The 19,487-nt window shown below is 38.1% G+C and overlaps 1 protein-coding gene across 1 annotated transcript in view; it reads right to left on the reverse strand.

The window, feature by feature from the left end:
- LOC120598553 (endogenous retrovirus group K member 5 Gag polyprotein-like) overlaps window positions 1–16,514 on the reverse strand; it is an 18,805-nt gene extending 2,291 nt beyond the window's left edge. Inside the window, exon 1 of the mRNA XM_039857414.1 lies at window positions 15,407–16,514. Within this exon, the coding sequence (XP_039713348.1) occupies window positions 15,407–16,478 (1,072 nt within the window). The 5' untranslated portion in view covers window positions 16,479–16,514. The remainder of the gene's footprint in view (window positions 1–15,406) is intronic.
- Between the last annotated feature and the right edge of the window lie 2,973 nt (window positions 16,515–19,487).

The following is a 19,487-nucleotide window of genomic DNA, read 5'->3' on the forward strand; positions in this document are numbered from 1 at the left end:
TAACACTCATCCTAACTCTAAACTCTTTAACCCTAACCCTAAACTTAACCATTACAGTAACCCTAACTCTAACTCTAACCCTAACCCTAACCCTGACCCTAATCCTAACTTTAGCCCGAAGCCTAAACATAACCCTAATCCCTAACCCTAACCCTAATACTAATCTTAACTCTAAACTCTTACTATAACCCTACCCTAACCAGGTCCTAACCCTAAAACTAAAGCTAATCCTCACCCTAATTCTAACTGTAACCCTAAAACTAACCCTAACTCTAAATTCCACACTATCAACAACGCAAAACCTAACCCCTTACACTAACTCTAACATCTTACGCTAACCCTAACCCTAAATCTAAAGCTAACCCTAACTCTAAAACTAACAATATCCCAATCAGTAACTTTAACCTAAACCTAACCCTAACCCTAACTATAAACTTAACCATAAGCTAAACCTAACCTATACTTAACTGTAACCGTAAACCTAACCTAACCCTATGCCTAACGCTAACCCTAACACAAATTCTAAATCTAATTTGTTAATCTCACTCTAAATCTAACCCTAACACTAAACCTAAACCTAATCCAAACCCTAACCTTAACTCTTACCTAAAACTAAAGATAATCCTAACCCTAAATATAACCGTAACACTAGCAGTAAAACTCTCGAAATTTTACATTAACAATAACCCAAACCTTACCCTTATCCTAAACATAATCATAACGATAACTTTAACTGTAAAACTAACCCTACACCAAATCTAAAGCTAACCCTAACCCTAAAAGTAACCCTAATTCTAACACTAACGTTACCCCTCACCCTAATCCTAACCCTAACGCAAACCCTAAATTTCCTGATCCTACTTCTAAAAATAATGCTAACATTAACCCTAACCCTAATCCTAACCCTAAATTTAACTCTAAAAGTAACCCTAACATTAACCCTAACAATAAGACTAACCCTAACTCAAATTTTATACTAACAATAACCCAAACCTAACCCCTTACGCTAAACCTAATCCTAAGCATAACTTTAACTGTAAAACTAACCGTAATCCTAACCATAACACTAAACCTAAAGCTAACCCTAACCCTAGTAGCCCTAAACTTAACCCATAACTTACCCCTAACCATAATCTTAACCCTAACTCTAACCCCTAAACTAAAGCCTAAACCTAACCGTAACCCATACCTTAACCCTAACCTTACCCCTAACACTAAACCCTAATCGTAAAGTAAACCTAACCCTAACCCTGATCCTAACCCTAAAAATAAAGCAAACTCAAATCCTAACACTAATCCTAACACTAAAATTTGCACTAACAATAACCGTGACCCTAACCTCTTAGGCTAAAACAAATCCTAGCCATAAATTTAACATAAAACAAATCATAACCTTAACGTTAACTCTAACATTACCACTAATCCTAACATATAGCTAACCCTAACCCTAACACTAACCCTAACCCTATCATAAACCTAAACCTAACCCTAACTGTAAAGAGAAACTTACCTTTAACCTAAACCTAAACAGAACCCTGACAGTAACCCTAAACCTAAACATAATTTTACACTAACAATAACCCTAACCCTAACACCATATCCTAAAACTAACCCTAAATCTAAAGTTAAGTCTAAAACAAACCCTAACCCTAACCCTAAAATTAACCTGAAGCCTGAACCTAACCGTAAAAATCAAGTTAATGCTAAACATAATTCAAAACGTAACCCTAACACTAACCTTAACCCTGATCCTAACCTTAACACTAAAGCTTATCCTAACCCTCATTCTAAACCTAACCCTAAATTTTATACTAACGATAACTCTAAAACTAACAGCATACCCTAACCTTAATCCTAACGTAAAGCTAACTCTAACCCTAACACTAACCCTAAACCTAACGCTAACCGTGACCTAACACTAATCCTAACCCTAACCGTAAACCTAATCCGAACCCTAACGATAAACCTAACCCTAACTGAACCTAAATGCTAAGTCTCACCCTAACATTAAAAATAACTTTAATCTCTTACCCTAATCCTAACCCTAACCCTGACTCAACCCTAAAACTAAAGATATCATAACCTTAATTCTAACCTTAACTGTAGCACTAACCATAACCCTGATTCTAATCTGAAAAACTAAAGCTAATCGTAAGCCTAATTCTAACCCTAACCGTAAAATTTACACTAACAATAAACCTAACTCTAAACCCATACCCTTACCCAATCGCTAAAACTAAACCTAACCTTAAGGCTAAGGCTAACCTTAACACTAACCAAAATCTAAACCTTACCCTAACCCTAACCCTAAATATAAACCCACCCCTAAACTAAAACTAACCTAAACACTAACGACAACCCTAACCATAACTTAACCCTAACTTTAAGTCTAACATTAACCATAACTCTAAATCTTACGTTAAACCTAACCATAACCATAAACCTAATCGTAGACCTGAAGCTAACTCGAACCCTAACACTATTCCTAACACTAACCCTAACCTTAACAAAAGCCTAAACCTAACTTTAACCCTAATCATCATCTTAACCCTAAAACTAAAGCTAATCATATCCCTAATTCTAACCCAAACTTAAAACTAACCTTAACCCTAAATTTTACACTAAAAATAATCCTAACCCTAATGCCTTACTCTTAACCTAAATCTAACCCTAACTTTAATTCTAAAACTTACCCTAACCAAAACCTTAACCCTAACATTAACCCTAACCCTGATCCTAACCCTAAAACTAAAGCTAATTCTAACCCTAATTCTAACCCTAACCCTAAATTTTACACTATCAATAACACTAACCCTAACCCCTTACTCTAACCCTAACCCCATACCGTAATCCTAAACCTAAACGATAGCTAAAACTAACCCTAAAATTAACCCTATCTCTAAGCATAACCCTAACCTACACAAACTCTAAAACTAACTATAACCTTAAACCTACCCCTAAATTGAACCTAGCTCGAACACCAACTCTAACCCTAACACTAACCTAACCAAAATTCTAACCCTAATTCCTAAACTGAACCTTAACTCTAATCCTAATCCTTACCCTAATCCAAAACTAAAACCCTAACCATAACCGTAACCCAATGCTAACCCTGATCCTAAATGTAAAACTAAAGCTAATCCTAACCCTAATTCTAACCATAACCCTAACACTAATCCTAACATTAAATTTTAATCTAATGACCCTAAACCTAACTCCTTATCATAAATTTAATACTAAATCTAACTTTAATTCTAAAACTAACCCTAACTCTAACCATAACCTTAACATTAACCTGAACGCTGATCCTAACACTAAAACCGAAGCTAATGATAACCTAAATTTTAAATTTAACCCAAACACTAACCCTAATCCTGATACTAACCCTAACAGTAAAGCTTATCCTAACTCTAACACTAATGCTAACCTTAACCCTAACCCTAACCTAAACCTCACCCTAATCCTAAACCTAATGATAATCTTACCTGAACCCTAACGGTAACTCTAACTCTAACCTAATCCTAACCCTAACATTAACCATAAATCTGAACCTACTATAAAACTAAAGCTAATCGTAACCGTAATTCTAAAAATATGCTTAAACTTTACTCCAACAATAAACCTAACCCTAACCCCTTAGTGTAATACTAACCCTAAACGTATCCCTAAACTAAACATAACCCGAATCCTAACGATAATACTAACCCTAACCTATACTAATCTAATCCTAACCCTAACACTAATTCTAACTCTAACCTCTTACCCTATACCTAATCCTAAACCTAACCCTAAACTTAATCCCTAACTCTAACCAAAACCCTAAATCTAACCCAGATCCTATCCCTAAAACTAAAGCTAATACTAACCATAATTTAAGCCTGAACCTAACACTAAGCCTAACCATAAATTTTAAACAAACAATAACCTTAAACATAACCACTTACCTAAACCTAACCCAAAATCTAACTTAAAGTCTAAATCTAACCCTCACCCTTAACGTAACATTAACCAGAACCCTGATGCTAACCCTAAAAATAAAGTTAATGCTAACCATAATTCTAAACATAACCTTAACAATAACCATAACCCTGATTCTAACGCTAAGAATAAAGCTTATTCTAACCGTAATTCTCACCCTAACCCTAAATTTTACACGAATAATAATTATAAACCTAACTCCTTACACTAACCCTGATCCTAACCTTAAAACTAGAACTAATAATAACTGTAATTCTAAACCTAACACTATCACTAACCCTAACAGTGACACTAACCAGAAAAACAAATCTAATTCTAAACCTAAATCTAAACCTAACCCTTAATATTACAGTACCAATAACCCTAAACGTAACCCCATACCCAAACCCTAATCCTAACCCTAATTTAACTCTAAAACTAACCCTAAACATAAACTTAACCCTAAGCATAACCCTAACTTAAACTTAACCCAAACCCTAACAGTAACCCTAACACTAACCTAATCATACCCCAAACCATAAACACTAATCCTTATTGTAACCCTAACCCTAACCTTAACCCTGATCCTAATGCTAAAACTAAAGCTAATACTAAATCTACCACTAACGCTACCCTAACCCTAACTCCAACCTCTTAACGCTAAACCTAACCCTAAACCTAAGGCCAACCCACAATGGAACAATAATCCTAACCCTAATTTTAACTCTAACATAAACCAAACCCTAATACTAAGACTAACCATAAATCTAACCCTAAGATAAACAAATCCAGACCCTAAATCTAACCCTGACACTAAACCCAAACATAAATCAAACCTAACCATAACACTAATCCCAACATTAACCCTAACTCTAAAGTCTTACCCTAAAACTAACTCTACCCCTATCACTAAAGCTAAAACTAACCCTGATCCTAACCCTAACACTAAACCAAAAGTGAACTCTAAATCTAACCTCGTACCTTAACCCGAACCAAAACCCTAACCCTGATTCTAACCCTAAAAATAAAGCTAATCCTTACCCTAATTCTAACCCTAAACCTAACCCTAACACTAACCCTAACCCTAAATTTTACACTAACAATAACCCTAACCCTAACACTTTAACTTAAATGTCAACCTAACTGTAACTTTAACTCTAGAACTAATCCTAACCCTATACTTAACCCTAACATTAAACCTAAGACTGATCTGAACCCTAAAACTAAAGCTAATCCTAACATTAATTCTAACCAGAACCCTAAATTTATACTAACAATAACATGAAAACTAAATTCTTACCCTAACTCTAAACCTAAACTATAGCTAACCCTAACCCTAACATTAACCAGAACCTTTCTCCTAACCCAAAAAATCAAGTGAATGCTAAACATAATTCTAAAGCTAACCCTAACACTAACATTAACCGTGATCCTAACCTAACACTAAAGCTTATCCTAACCATAATTTTAAACCTAACCCTAAATTTGACACTAACAATATCTTTAAAATTAACTGCTAACACTGACCATAACCCAAAATATAAAATTAACCATTAACATAAAACTAACTCTAATTCTAACCCTAACCCTAAAGCTAAACCTAACTCTAGCCATAACCATAAACCTAACCCTATACAAACCTAACCCAAACCCTACCGAAAACTGTAACCCTAACTTAGCCTAAACCCTAACCCTAACCCTAACTCTAATCCTAACTCTAAATACTTACACTAATCCTAACCCTAACCCTGACAATAAGCCTAAAACTAAAGTTAATCATAACCCTAATTCTAGTCCAAAATATAAATTGTACACTAACAATAACCCTAACTCTAACCTGTTACTCTAAGCCTAATGTTAAACCTAAAGCTAACCCTAATATAAAGCTAAGCTTAACACTAACCAAAACCTAAAACTTACCATAACCTAACCCTATTATAAACCTAACCCTAAACTAAACCTAACCCGAACACTAACAGTAACTGTAAACATAACATAATCCTAACCCTATCCCGAATATTAATCCTAAATCTAACCTCTTACCCTAATAATACCCTAAACTTAACCCGAAACCGAACCCTAACCCTAAACCTAATTCTAAACCTAAATATAACCCTAAACCTAACACTAACCCTAACTGTAACCCTAACCTTAACTGTAACCCTAACCCTAATCTTGACCCTAACCCTGATCCTAACCCTTAAAATAAAGCAACTCCTAACCCTATTTCTAACCATAACCCTAAAAATAATCCTAACCCTAAATTTTACACTAACAATAACCCTCACCATAACCTCTTACCCTGAACCTAACCCTAACCCTAACTTTAACTCTAACACTAACCCTAACTCTAACCTTAACCCTAACATTAACCCTAACAGTGATCCTAAACCAAAAACTAAAGCTAATTCTAACCCTAATTCTAACACTAACCATAAATTTTACACTAACAATAATACTAACAATAACCCATAACCCTAACTGTAAACCTAAACTAACCCAAACCTTAACCCAAACCCTAACGGTAACCCTAATCCTATTCCTGATCCTAATACTAAAACTAAAGTTAATCCTAAACCTAAACCTGACGATAAATCGATCTCTAACCTATTACGCTAATGCTAAATCTCAACCTAAAGCTAACCTTAACACTAACACTAACCCTAACTCTAACACTAACTCTAACCTAAATCTAACCATAACTCTAACTCTAACGATAAACCTAACCCTCAGGAAAATGTAATCTAACTCTAACCCTAACTCTAAACCTAACTCTAACGCTAACCTAACCATAACTCTAACCCTAACATTAATCCTAACTCTTACATCTTACCCTGAACAAAACCCTAAACCTAACACTAACCCTAACCCTAAATTTTACACTAACAATAACATTAATCCTAGCTTTTTATCCTAACCCTAATCTTAAACTGTAGCAAACCCTAACTAACACTAACCCTTTCCCTAAGCATATCCGTAACCTACACTAACCGGAACTCAAAACATTACAATAAACCAACACCTAAAGTAAACCTAACCCTAACCCTAACCCTAACCTAAAACTAACTTTAACTTAACCCTAAACCTAATGCTAACACTAATCCTAACTCTAAACTCTTACCCTAACCTTAATCCTAAACATATCTGTAAACCTCTCAGAAACCATAACGCTAAACCTAACCCTAACACTAATACTAACCCTAAAACTAACCGTAACCCTAAAGCCAAACCCTAACCCTAACCCAAACCTAACCTTTAATCTAACCTTAAAACTAAAGTTAATCCTAACCCTAAGCCCAATCCTATCTTTAACTCTAAAACAAACCCTAACCCTAATCGTATTCCGAATATTAACGCTAAAGCTGATACTAACCCTATAACTAAACCCAATCCTAACTATAAATCTAACACTAACCCAAAGAATAAATCCAACACTAAATTATAAACTAACAATAACTCTAACCCGACACCCTTACCATATAGCTAATTCTAACCCAAACTTTAACTCTATAACAAATCCTAACACAATCTTTGCACTAACATTAATCCTAACCCTGATCCTAACCCTAAAACTAAAGCTAATCCTAACCCTATCACTAACCATAACCCTGATCCTAACACTAAAACTAAAGCTAATCTAACATTAATTCAGAACCTAACCCTAAATTTTACACTAATATTATGCCTAATCCTAACCCCTTAAACTAAACCTAAGCCTAAATCTAACGCTAAACCTAACTAACCATCATCCTACCCTAACCCAATTTCTAACACTAATCCTAAATCTAACCACTTCCCTAACCCTAATCCTAAGCATAACTCTAATAATTCTAACCCTAAGCGTAACGCTAACTCTAATCCTAACCCTAACCCTAACCCTAACACTAACCCTAACTCAAAAGCCTAAACCTAAATCTAAACCTAACCTTAACCCTGAACCTAAAAATAACCCTAGCCTTGATCCTAACTTTAAAACTAAAGCTAATCATAATCATAATTATAACCCTAACAGTTATACTTACCTTTACCCTAATTTTACGCAAACAATAACCCTAACCCTTTACCCTGAACTGAACCCTAACGGTAAATTCAACTCTAAAACTAACCCTAACCCTAACCGTAACACTGACATTAACCCTACCCCTGATCTTAACTGAAAACCTAAAGATTCTGAACCCTAATTCTATCCATAACCCTAACACTAAACCAAATACTAACCCTGAGAGTAACACTAATTCTAACTGTAATCTCTTAACCTAACTCGAAACCTAAACATAACCCTAACCCTAAACTTAACCTAAATCTAACCCAAACATAACCCTAAATTTAATCCTAACTGTAACTGTAACAGTAATTCTAACTCGGACATATTAACCTAAACTTAAACCTAAACATAAAACTAACCCTAACCCTAAGCCTAACCATAACCCTAAACCTAACCTTAAACCTAACCGTAACCCTACTCCTAAAATTTACACTAACAATGACCCTAACCCTAATCGCTTATGCTACACTAAACCTTAACTGTAATTTAACTGTAAAAATACCTCTAACCCTAAACCTAACCCTAAATCAAACGCTAACCTTAACGCTAACCATAACACTCACTCTAACCCTGATTCTAAGCCTAACCCTAAATTTTACACTAACAATAACCTTAGGTGTAACTCCTTACACTAACCCTAACCATAATCCTAATGCTAACCAAAACCTTACACTAACCCTAACCCTAACATTAACCTAAACGTAACTCTAACCATAACCCTAGACCTAACCCTAACTCTAAACCTGAACCTAAACTTAAAACTAAAGCTAATCCTAGTATCAATTTTAACCGAACCCTAACCTAAGCCTAACCCTGATTCTAATACGAAAAATAAAGCTAATTTTAAACCTAATTCTCAACCTAAACCTAACACTAACCCTAATATTAACACCTTACTATAACAGTAAGCCTAACACGAACACAAACCGTAACCTAAAACTAACACTAACCCTAACCCAACAATAACCCTAACGCTAACCCTAAACCTAATCCTAAAACTAACCCTAACACCTAACCCTAACACTAACGCTAACCCTGAAAATGATCCTAATGCTAAAACTAAAGCTAATCCTAACCGTAACTCTAAACACAAATCTAACGCTAACCCTAGCCCTAACACTAACACTAACCTTAACCTAAATCTAGCCCAAAACCGAATCTTAAACCTAACCAATCCCTAACCAAAACTAAACATAAACTAACTCGAACACGAAACCTAACCATAATCTAACCCTAACCATGACCCTAACCATAACACTAATCCTAACTCTAACGTATTATCCTAACTCTAAAACTAATCCTACTCTAATTCTAACCTTAAACCTAAAACTATCCCTAACACTATTTTACACTAACATTAACACTAACCTTTACTTCTTACACTTAAACTAATTCTAATCCTAATCTTAACTCTATAACGAAAACTAATGATGACATTAAGTCTAACATTAATATTAAACCTGATCGTAACCCTAAAATTAAAGCTAATCCTAACCCTAATTCTAACCCTAACCATAACACTAATTATAACCCTAAACCCTTATCTTAAACCTAACCCTAACTCTAACACTAAACCTAAATATAAACCCTAACTCTAACCCTAACTCTAACACTAAAACTAAAACTAACCCTAATCCCTTATCCTGATCCTGACCCTAACCCTATAGTAAATCTAAATATAACCTCTTACCCTAACCCTATAGTAAATCTAAATATAACCTCTTACCCTAACCCTAACCCTAACTCTAACTGTAACCTAAAACTAACCCTAACCCAAACTCTAACTTAACCTGAACCCTAACTCTACTCTAACACTAATCCTAACTCTAAAATCTTACCCTAACTCTAATCCTAAAACTAACCCTAATCCTACCTCTAACCTTAAACGGAATACTAACACTACCACTAACCCTGATTCTATCACCAAAAGTAAAGCTAATACTAACTGTAATTCTAAAAATAAACCTAACAATAACCCCAACCCTAAATTTTAAACTAAAAATATCCCTAACCCTAACCACTTAACCTAACCCTAACCCTAAACCCAATGCTAACCATAAACGCAACTGTAACCCTTACTGTCGGAAGCCAGCCGACCAAGTCAAACCGGGTACCTGAATGGGGGAGCGGGGACTGAGAAAAAAGAGAAGACAGACAGGGTGCAGGAGGGAGAGCAGATCTCACACTGCCTCTCCGAGTTTATTTCTTATCCTTCTTTTAAACACAATCTGTTCCTTTGTGTATCCCCAAATAACATAATAAAAGTAACATCCTGAAGATCCAGGTACAATTGACACTTCCTTTGACACTCCCTTTGACACTCCCTTAGGCTATACTTAATCTTCTTCTTCCTGGAATTCCACAGAACCAGCCTTTTCTTTTTTATGCAAGCAGGCCTCCCGAGACAATCCATGCACTCTTTTGAATTTGGGGAGCTTTAGCTCCCTACAATTCCCCCTTTTTTACTTTATAGTAGACTGTGCCTGTCTTAGGTGGCTTCCTGCGAAACATGGAGCTTACCCGTCATTGGAACATGTATTCCATCATACATGCCCTGTCTTAGGTTGTCCAGTTTCCAAGAAGTCCTTACCCGTCTTTGACTACCAGCCACTATACTGGGGTATTTTTATTTCTTAACTTTATTGCATGTATCTCGGAACCAACATCTCGCACTGCTTGTATTGCGCATTTCAACAGATATGGCAATAAACACAAGATGACTAACACGAAACAGGCTAGAACGATAACAAATCCTAATAAATGAGTAAATGGTCCCCAAGTAGGGACTAAACCTTTTAAACCCTTTATAAATTCTTACACTGTTTGATCAGTATTTATTTGTAGTTCGGGAGCTTCTTTTAAGGCTACAAGAATACCTGCCACAACAGCCACAGCCCTTTTAGATCTTTCTAAGGCCGTGTTAATTTTTTGTAAAACCTGTAACCCATATTCATCAAACCAAGGGTCTGTAAGGTTAACAGGAACCATTATAAATGGTGGTTGTCTAAGCACGAGAACAGAAGTGTTAACAGGAGTAACACAATTAGACAGCTGACAATTATTAACACAAGTCTGGCAGCCAGTTTCCAAATATGAATCTGCCAAGCGCCAGAGCTTGTTTTCCAGAGTCCAGCAGATAAAGCAGTCTCAGTGTTATAAGGCCGAGAGAAGTCCCAAACAGTTTCATTAAATCCTGTTACTGGATACAAAGTGACATTCTCTTGATGACAACGATGCCACCATACTGAATCTTTTTGCACATGCCTCTTCGAGTGACAAAGTTCAAACGGAATTGTATCATTATTGCTTACAGCTTCGCCATCAGGAGCCCCAAGCATAACAGCTCCTCCTTTCTTATGCTAAGGCTGCTCCGTGATATTCAAACACCCAGGTTGGGAAGTAGAATTGAATAGAAAACAAATAGGTAGTCCTATTGCTGATTGCTGTTCCATGGCTAATGGCAATCCTAAAAGTTTAGAGTTATTAGAAAAAACCTGGATCTGTGGCCCAGACCAAACAGTTGGATGTAGTACCGGAGGATCTGGGATGTAAGCCCAATGCACTGCAGCATAAGCTGTTGGATTAATCAGTATTCCCATCAGAAGAATAATCTCGATGTTCATTTTCGGCATGCTGCACTAGTCGTTCAGGCAACCAGCGTGCTCCGTCAGCTCCCTGCGGAAAAACACAAACATGCCCTCGCCCCCATATTAGTACAGGATCTGGTCCATTCCATTGTCCAGTTAACGGATCTTTCCATCTTACAGTGGCATAATTAGAAGTAGTAGTGGGATGCCATAAGCGCTCAGCTGCAGAGTGCCCTTTGGCATCCAAATTTAAAAAATTTAAAATGAATAAGGCATGATTTAAATAATTTTGTGGAGAATAGGGGTATAACTCCTCCTTTTTTATTTTCTCAAGTTGAGTTTTTAGAGAGCCATGGGCACGTTCCACAATGCCTTGACCTTGTGGGTTGTAAGGAATACCAGTTTTATGTTCAATATGTAACTGAGAGCAAAATGTTTTAAAAGCGGCACTAGTATAACCAGAGCCATTGTCTGTCTTAAGAATTTGAGGACATCCAATAGCTGCAAAGCAGCGTAAGCAGTGATCAATAACATGTTTAGTGGCTTCACCAGTCAAAGCAGAAGCGAAAATGAATCCAGAAAATGTATCTACAGTAACATGTACATATTTTAATTTACCAAATTCAGGAATGTGGGTTACATCCATCTGCCAAATTTGATTCGGTATCAAACCACGGGGATTAATACCATAATGAGGAACATAAAAAAACTGAGGGCAAGTGGGACAACTTTTTATAATTTGTCTTGCTGCTTCTCTGGTGAGATGAAATTGCTTTCTTAGATAAGAACTATTTTGATGATGTATAGCAAGAGATTGTCGTGCTTGTTCAACATTACTAGCAAGCAGACATAGGTGGGTGGCTGCATCAACAAGTGCATTAGCCTTAGACAAAGGACCAGGGAGATTTGTATGAGCTCGAATATGAGTCACATAGCAGAATTCTTTTCTGTTGTGCATAGCCAATTGAATTTGCGCCAATAATGAATGCACCTCAGAATTGTGGGTAACAATATAAGGTACAGTCTCCAATATAATTAAAGCTTTAGCAATGTATTGACTATCAGTATATAGGTTAAGGGGTTGTTGAGCGAATATTTGAAAAATTGCAGCAACTGCCCGCAATTCTACAATCTGAGCAGATGCAGGGGATGTTTGTATGACAATAGGATTTTGGTTGTCAACAGCATACACGGCTTTTCCATTAGAGGAACCATCAGTAAATATATTAAGAGCATTCTGTATCGGGGTGGTCTTAATTACGCGAGGAAAGATAAATGATTGCATATTAGCAAACTGTAAAAGTTTGTTACTAGCATGATTGTCAATTTTTCCTGTATAATATGCAAAGGCTATGTTCCATGAATCAGAATTTTGAAATAGCCAATTTAATTGCTGCTGAGTAAAGGGTACTACTATAATATGTGGCTCTTTGCCAAAGTACTTCCTTGACTCTTCTCTTAACAGCTGTATGAGAGAAGCCACTGCTTCATGATATGGATTGAGAACTTTAGAAGGCGACACAGGGAGGTGGATCCATCGTAAGGGTCCATGCTGCCACAAAACGCCAGTAGGTGTATGTTTTGTAGCGAGAACATATCCATACCACTCTTGAGTATAATCAATATATTGTACCTGCTGGGCAGATATAGCAAATTCTACCAGCTGTAAAGCTTCTCTTGCTTCCTGTGTCAATTGTCTAGGTGATGTAGGAGACGCATCGCCTTTTAATATATCAAACAACGGTTTTAATTCTCCAGTGGTAATCTTTAAATGAGGTCTTACCCAATTAATGTCCCCCAGAAATTTTTGAAAATCATTGAGAGTTTTCAAATGATCTCTTCTGATCTGTATCTTTTGAGGCATTATCACCTTGGGATATAACATGTATCCTAGATAAGTATAAGGCTCTTCCCGTTGTACCTTTTCAGGGGCAATTTTTAGTCCCCAATGTTCCAATTCCTTCTGTAATTGATCATAGCACTGTAAAAGTGCAGGCTCGTTTTTATGAGCTAACAGGATATCATCCATATAATGAATTAAATGGACTGTTGAAAATTTTCTCCGTATGGAAGCCAATGCTTGAGCCACAAATTTTTGACATAGTGTAGGACTATTGGCCATGCCTTGTGGCAAAACTTTCCAGTGATGCCTTGTCATTGGTTTTTTAAAATTAGATGAAGGCACACCGAAGGCAAACCGCTTACAATCAACAGGGCATAAGGGAACAGCATAAAAACAATCTTTCAAATCAATAATGATCTTATAAGTATCTTTAGGAATGGCAGCCGGAGAAGGCAACCCAGGCTGCAATGCTCCCATTAGTTCCATTGTCTGGTTTACAGCCCTTAAATCTTGTAAGAGTCTCCATTTTCCGGATTTTTTCTTTATTACAAATATAGGAGAATTCCAAGTGGAATTAGATTCCTCAATATGTCCGCTCTCCAGCTGTTCCTGTACTAACTGCTGAGCGGCTTGTATTTTTTCCTCAGTCAAGGGCCACTGATCCACCCATACAGGATCCTCGCTTTTCCAGGTTATTGGATCCGCATGGGGTACAGGTTGTTCAATGACCCCTGTTAAAAATATCCAAGCCCTGCTCGAGGTGTCAATGGCATAGGCTGCAAAGAGTTAATTATTTCTTGATTATATCTCCCCATCCCCTGAAATGGGAGTTGTCCCTGATCAAACATTTGTTGAGTAATTATCTTATTTGGGTTGTGGAGATATACTCCCATCTTTTCCATAATATCTCTTCCCCAGAGGTTAACAGGTAATCCTGGAACAAAATAAGGTTGGAATGTCCCTTTATTGTTATCTTGGTCTTCCCAGGTTAATAAATCACTACTTTGCTCAGGAGTGGTTTGCTGCCCTATTCCCTGCAACTGTGTCATAGTAGGTTGTTTAGGCCACTGCTGGGGCCAATGCTGCAGAGCTATAACAGATACATCAGCTCCTGTATCTAGTAACCCTATGAATTCTTTTCCTCTAATTTTTAACTTGAGTTCGGGTCTCTTTTGCCCAATAGCTTGGATCCAATAGAGATCAGATGAGCCAAAACCTTGTGTACCCCTTAGTTTACTACTCTTAGCATGACCAATTGGATTTGCTGGCAGGATAATAAGCTGTGCTATTCGCTGTCCCGCTTGAATTGCAGAAATTTTAGAAGGGGACCCAGTCATAATTTTTATTTCTCCTGTGTAATCAGCATCAATTATGCCAGGATGAACAATAATTCCTTGCATGGTAGTACTACTTCTTCCTAACAGCAATCCTAATGTTCCTGATGGGAGAGGCCCCCACACTCCTGTAGGTAGGGCGTGAATTCCCATTTCAGGGGTTAAAACTGCATAGGTGGAGGAACTGAGGTCCAGTCCTGCGCTGCCTGAGGTTGCTTGGAAAAGTTCTGTAACAGACCTCCCTGGGGATTTCCCTGCTGAGGGATGAAAGTTTGCCTTGCCCCGTAACATTGTGCAGGGGCCCGGGGCGGCCCCCTCCATCCGTTTCCCTGAATAAATTGGCCTGCTACATTGGTCTTAGACTTACAATCTCGTGCCCAATGCTTTCCTTTTCTACATTTTGGACACACTCCAGGCACCCTTGGGACATTGCCCCTAGTGGGACACTGTCGAATCTGATGGCCTGATTTTCCACATCCAAAGCACACACCAGCATTAATCCCTCTTCCTTTCCCATATTTTGCTTGACCTGTTAATACTTGCTTAATAGATTTTCCTTGCAGTGCTGCAGCAATGGCTATTCCTTGGGTATAAGAGGGCCCAATGTCCGAGCAAAGTCGGATGTAATCTTTAAGATCCCCTTTCCTTTTAAAAGGTCTAATTGCGGCCTGACAAGCAGAATTAGCATTCTCATATGCTAATATTTTTACTAGAATAGTTTCAGCCTCCGGATCACTGATAAGCCGACCTGCTGCATTCAACAATCTATCAACAAAATCTTGAAAAGGCTCATCAGGTTCTTGCTTTTTCTTAGATAATTCTTCAGTCTTTCTGTTACTACAAGGTAGAGATTTCCAAGCTTCTTTAGCTGCAGTATTGATTTGGGCATAAGCGCCAGCAGGATAAGTTAACTGGTTTACATTTTCTTTATATGGACCTTCACCAGCAAGCATATCGTAAGTAATTCCGTTATTGGCTCCCTTGTTTAATTTGGCAGTCCTTTCACAATGCTCTCTAAAAGAAGTATCCCATAATAAAAAATCCCCACCGGGTAAGCAAGCTCTTGCCACAATTCTCCAATCCCAAGGCGTCAGGGCAGAAGCCGTAAGTCCTTCCACCTGAGCCAAAGTAAATGGAGCAGTAGCTCCATATTGAGCACAAGCCATTTTCAATTCTTTTAATACCTTAAAAGGCAAAGGCTTATGTCCCCTGGTGTTTTGCCCTTGTTGATCATGCTGATCTATTACTGGAAAAGCCATTTTAAAATCTCCGATGTTGTCTCCATTAGCTGCAGCTATTCTAAGCCCCTTCTGTAAGCCAGTCTCAGAATAAGGGACCTTAAGTGCAGGTATAAGTTGTCCTTCAGAATTTAAGCCCTTAAATTTCACTGGAGGAGGGTCCACACCAGCTATAACTGTGGGATGTAGAGGATGTGAAAAATCCTCTGGAGTCAGATTTTTACTCGGAGTGTCCATAGGAGGTAGTTGCAGCGGTTTATCGCCTCCCTGTTTCCCGTTTATTTGCACAGTAAGTTGCTTAAGTTGGCGCTCAAGCTGATCAATTTCTCTGCGAATGTTATCTGGTACTGCGGGTTGGGCAACGCCTCCAATAGCTACAAGTGGAGCTGAATTTTCATCAGGCGAATAATATCTAGTGGCCTCCTCCTCCTCCTCATCATCAGTAAAAATGGAGTTGAAAGGAGGGGGAGGCATCGGAGGAGCAGAAGGCACAACCCCAGCAGCCTCAGATTCGTCGTACTCATGAACACTTTCTGTTTTAAGTACAGGAGACATTTGTTCTTTAATCTGATCTCTTTCATGCCTAGGGTCTAAAGAATCTCTAATCAAAGTCCAAAGCCCAAAAGTATCTGCCGGAACCTTAGTAGGTCCGTGGTCATCATAGTAATCCCGTAACTTTTTACCCACTCTTAACCATGTCTCTAAATCAATTGTCCCTTCCTCAGGGAACCAGGGACAAACTTCTTCTATAAATTGCAAAAACTTCATTAACTGTTGCTGAGCTACTTTAGCTCCTCTAACTCTAAGCATATTCTTAAGCATATGTACAAATAGCAGTCGACTATTTCCTTGGCCCATTATATTTTCTCTTACAGTTTCTATATTTACAAAAACTCCTGCGTACTCACCTTCACCGCCCACGGCTTCTTTGGCCAATCTCGAGTGCACTCGTCTTGCGGTGGGTCCTTGCTTCCCCCCTCCCCACCCCGTTTTCAGGTCCCTGTTCGGGCGCCAGCCGACCAAGTCAAACCGGGTACCTGAATGGGGGAGCAGGGACTGAGAAAAAAGAGAAGACAGACAGGGTGCAGGAGGGAGAGCAGATCTCACAACTGTCTCTCCGAGTTTATTTCTTATCCTTCTTTTTATACATAATCTGTTCCTTTTGGTCTCCCAAGATAACATGATTAAAGTAACATCCTGAAGATCAAGGTACAATCGACACTCCCTTTGACACTCCCTTATCTATACTTAATCTTCTTCTTCCTGGAATTCCACAGAACCAGCCTTTTCTTTTTCATGCAAGCAGGCCTCCCGAGATAAACCATGCACTCTTTTGAATTTGGGGAGCTTTATCTCCCTACAGAACCTATGGATTAAAGGCTGGGAACTGCCAGCCAGTGGGCCTTTAGCCTACATATTGTTACTCGTTCATGCTACATACTTTCCCCCTTCCCCTTCCTCACTGTATGCCCATATCGAAGGAAATGGGAACTAAAGAATGACATATAAACAGAATTCCCTGAACACTCAGTCCCCTACTCACTGCCTTTCCATGCCTCTCTTTGCCCCTCTCACTCTGCCTCTGAGAGAAGACCACACTCGGTCTGTGGGATGTTACCCCTTTTCTAATCAATTTTCCTTTTTGACGCAGGACAGGGCAAATCTCCCCAAGTGAGACGAAGCCCTGCACTGAGAGAAGACGGTCCTTTGGCAGAGAGCGGAAAAAGAATTCAACACAGACGCCAAAGTTAGAGTCAACAGGAAAGTTTATTAGAAAAGGGACAACACTCCACAGACAGTGTGGTCACCTCTCAGAGGCTGAGAGTGAGAAGGACAGTGAGAGGGACGGTGAAAGAGAGACAGCGTAAAGGCCCTGAGAAGGACCCTGAGTGTTCAGGGAATTCAGTATATGTCATTCTTTAGTTGCCATTTCCTTTGATAAGGGCATACAGTGAGGAAGGGGAAGACCATGCAGTGTGAAAAGGTGAGAATATGTTGAGTTTAAGTCCTGCTGGCAGTTCCCAGCCTTTAATCTATAGATTCCCCATGGTTTGAGCCATAGGGAATGACTCTTGGTTCCTGTTTTCCCTTCACAGGTGTGGGAATGGGTTGTTGGTAATCCAGCAGAAAACTTTTTGTTCTGCCCTGTCCTCCTGGCCTGGCTGAAGGTTTGATTAACATTTTAATTCTCTTGCCTCCTCCCTACATTCATTATTCTGTGGAGTGTTACACTTTTTCTAATAAACTTTCCTTTGACTCTAACTTTGGCATATATGTTGAATTCTTTTTACACTCTCCACCAAAGGACCCTCTTCTTCTCTCGGGCACCCCACACTCGGGGAAATTTGCCCTGTCCTGCATCACATCCATATGGCTCCCTCCTTCACCTTCTTAAGGTCTTTATCAAATGCCACCTTCTCAGCAAGGCCTTCTCTAACTACTTAACTTAAAATTATAATCCTATATACAGCATGGTGACTATTGCTAATAATATTGTATTATACATTTGAAAGTTGCTAAGAGAGTAGATCTTCAAAGTTCTCAACACAAGAAAATATTCTGTAATTATGTATGCTGATTTATGTTAACTAGACTGATTGTGGTGACCATTTCAAAATATATACAAGTATCATCGAGTCATTATGTTGTACACCCAAAACTAATATTATAAGTCAATTATACCTCAATAAAAATAATTTTAAAAAACTACAGTCCTTTCTGTATAAAAGCTTGTACATGAATGTTCATAGTAGCATTATTTATGACAGCCAAAATGTGGAAGCAACCCAAATGTCCATCAACTAATGAATGGAAAAACAAAATGTAGTATTTCTGCACATACATCAAATATATAATGGAATATTCAGTCATATAAAGAAACGAAGGAAGCACTGATACATACTCCAACAAGGATGAACCTTGAAAACATGATGCTAAGTGAAGAGCTAGTCACAAAGACCACATATTGTATATTCCATTTATGCAAATGTCCAAGTCAATAAACCTATAGCAATGGAAATTAGATTAGTGGTTGCCTAGAGCTAGCTGGGGGATGGCTAGTTGGTGTGAAATGAGGCATGAAGACTGCCACTGAGTCTGAGGTTTCTTCTGGGGGTAATAAAAATGTTTTAAAATTAACTGTGGTGATGGTGGCACAGGTCTGTGAACATATTAAAATCCATTGTGAGATAGGACATCACTTGTAAAATTTTTAATCTTTTAGCAGGAAATGAACCAGGACATCTCTTGCAGAGTTAATCTTTTTAGTAAACCTAGTTAAGTTTTCTTCCCTCCTTCCTATGGAAAAAGGCTCTCTCCCTCAAATCCTGATAAGTGCCCCGAGACTCAGATCCTCTGGCTATTGATAAGGGTCATCAGCCCATTGTTAAGCAGAAATGGTGTTAAGTCAGACAGGGCCTTCAGAGTCTGAAAGGAAAGGGGACTTTAGGCTAAAGGTTTTTTTTACTCTTTAAGAAATATAAC

The sequence above is a fragment of the Pteropus medius genome, unplaced genomic scaffold (assembly GCF_902729225.1).
Source record: "Pteropus medius unplaced genomic scaffold, Ma_sr-lr_union100, whole genome shotgun sequence".
Taxonomy (NCBI): Eukaryota; Metazoa; Chordata; class Mammalia; order Chiroptera; family Pteropodidae; genus Pteropus; species Pteropus medius.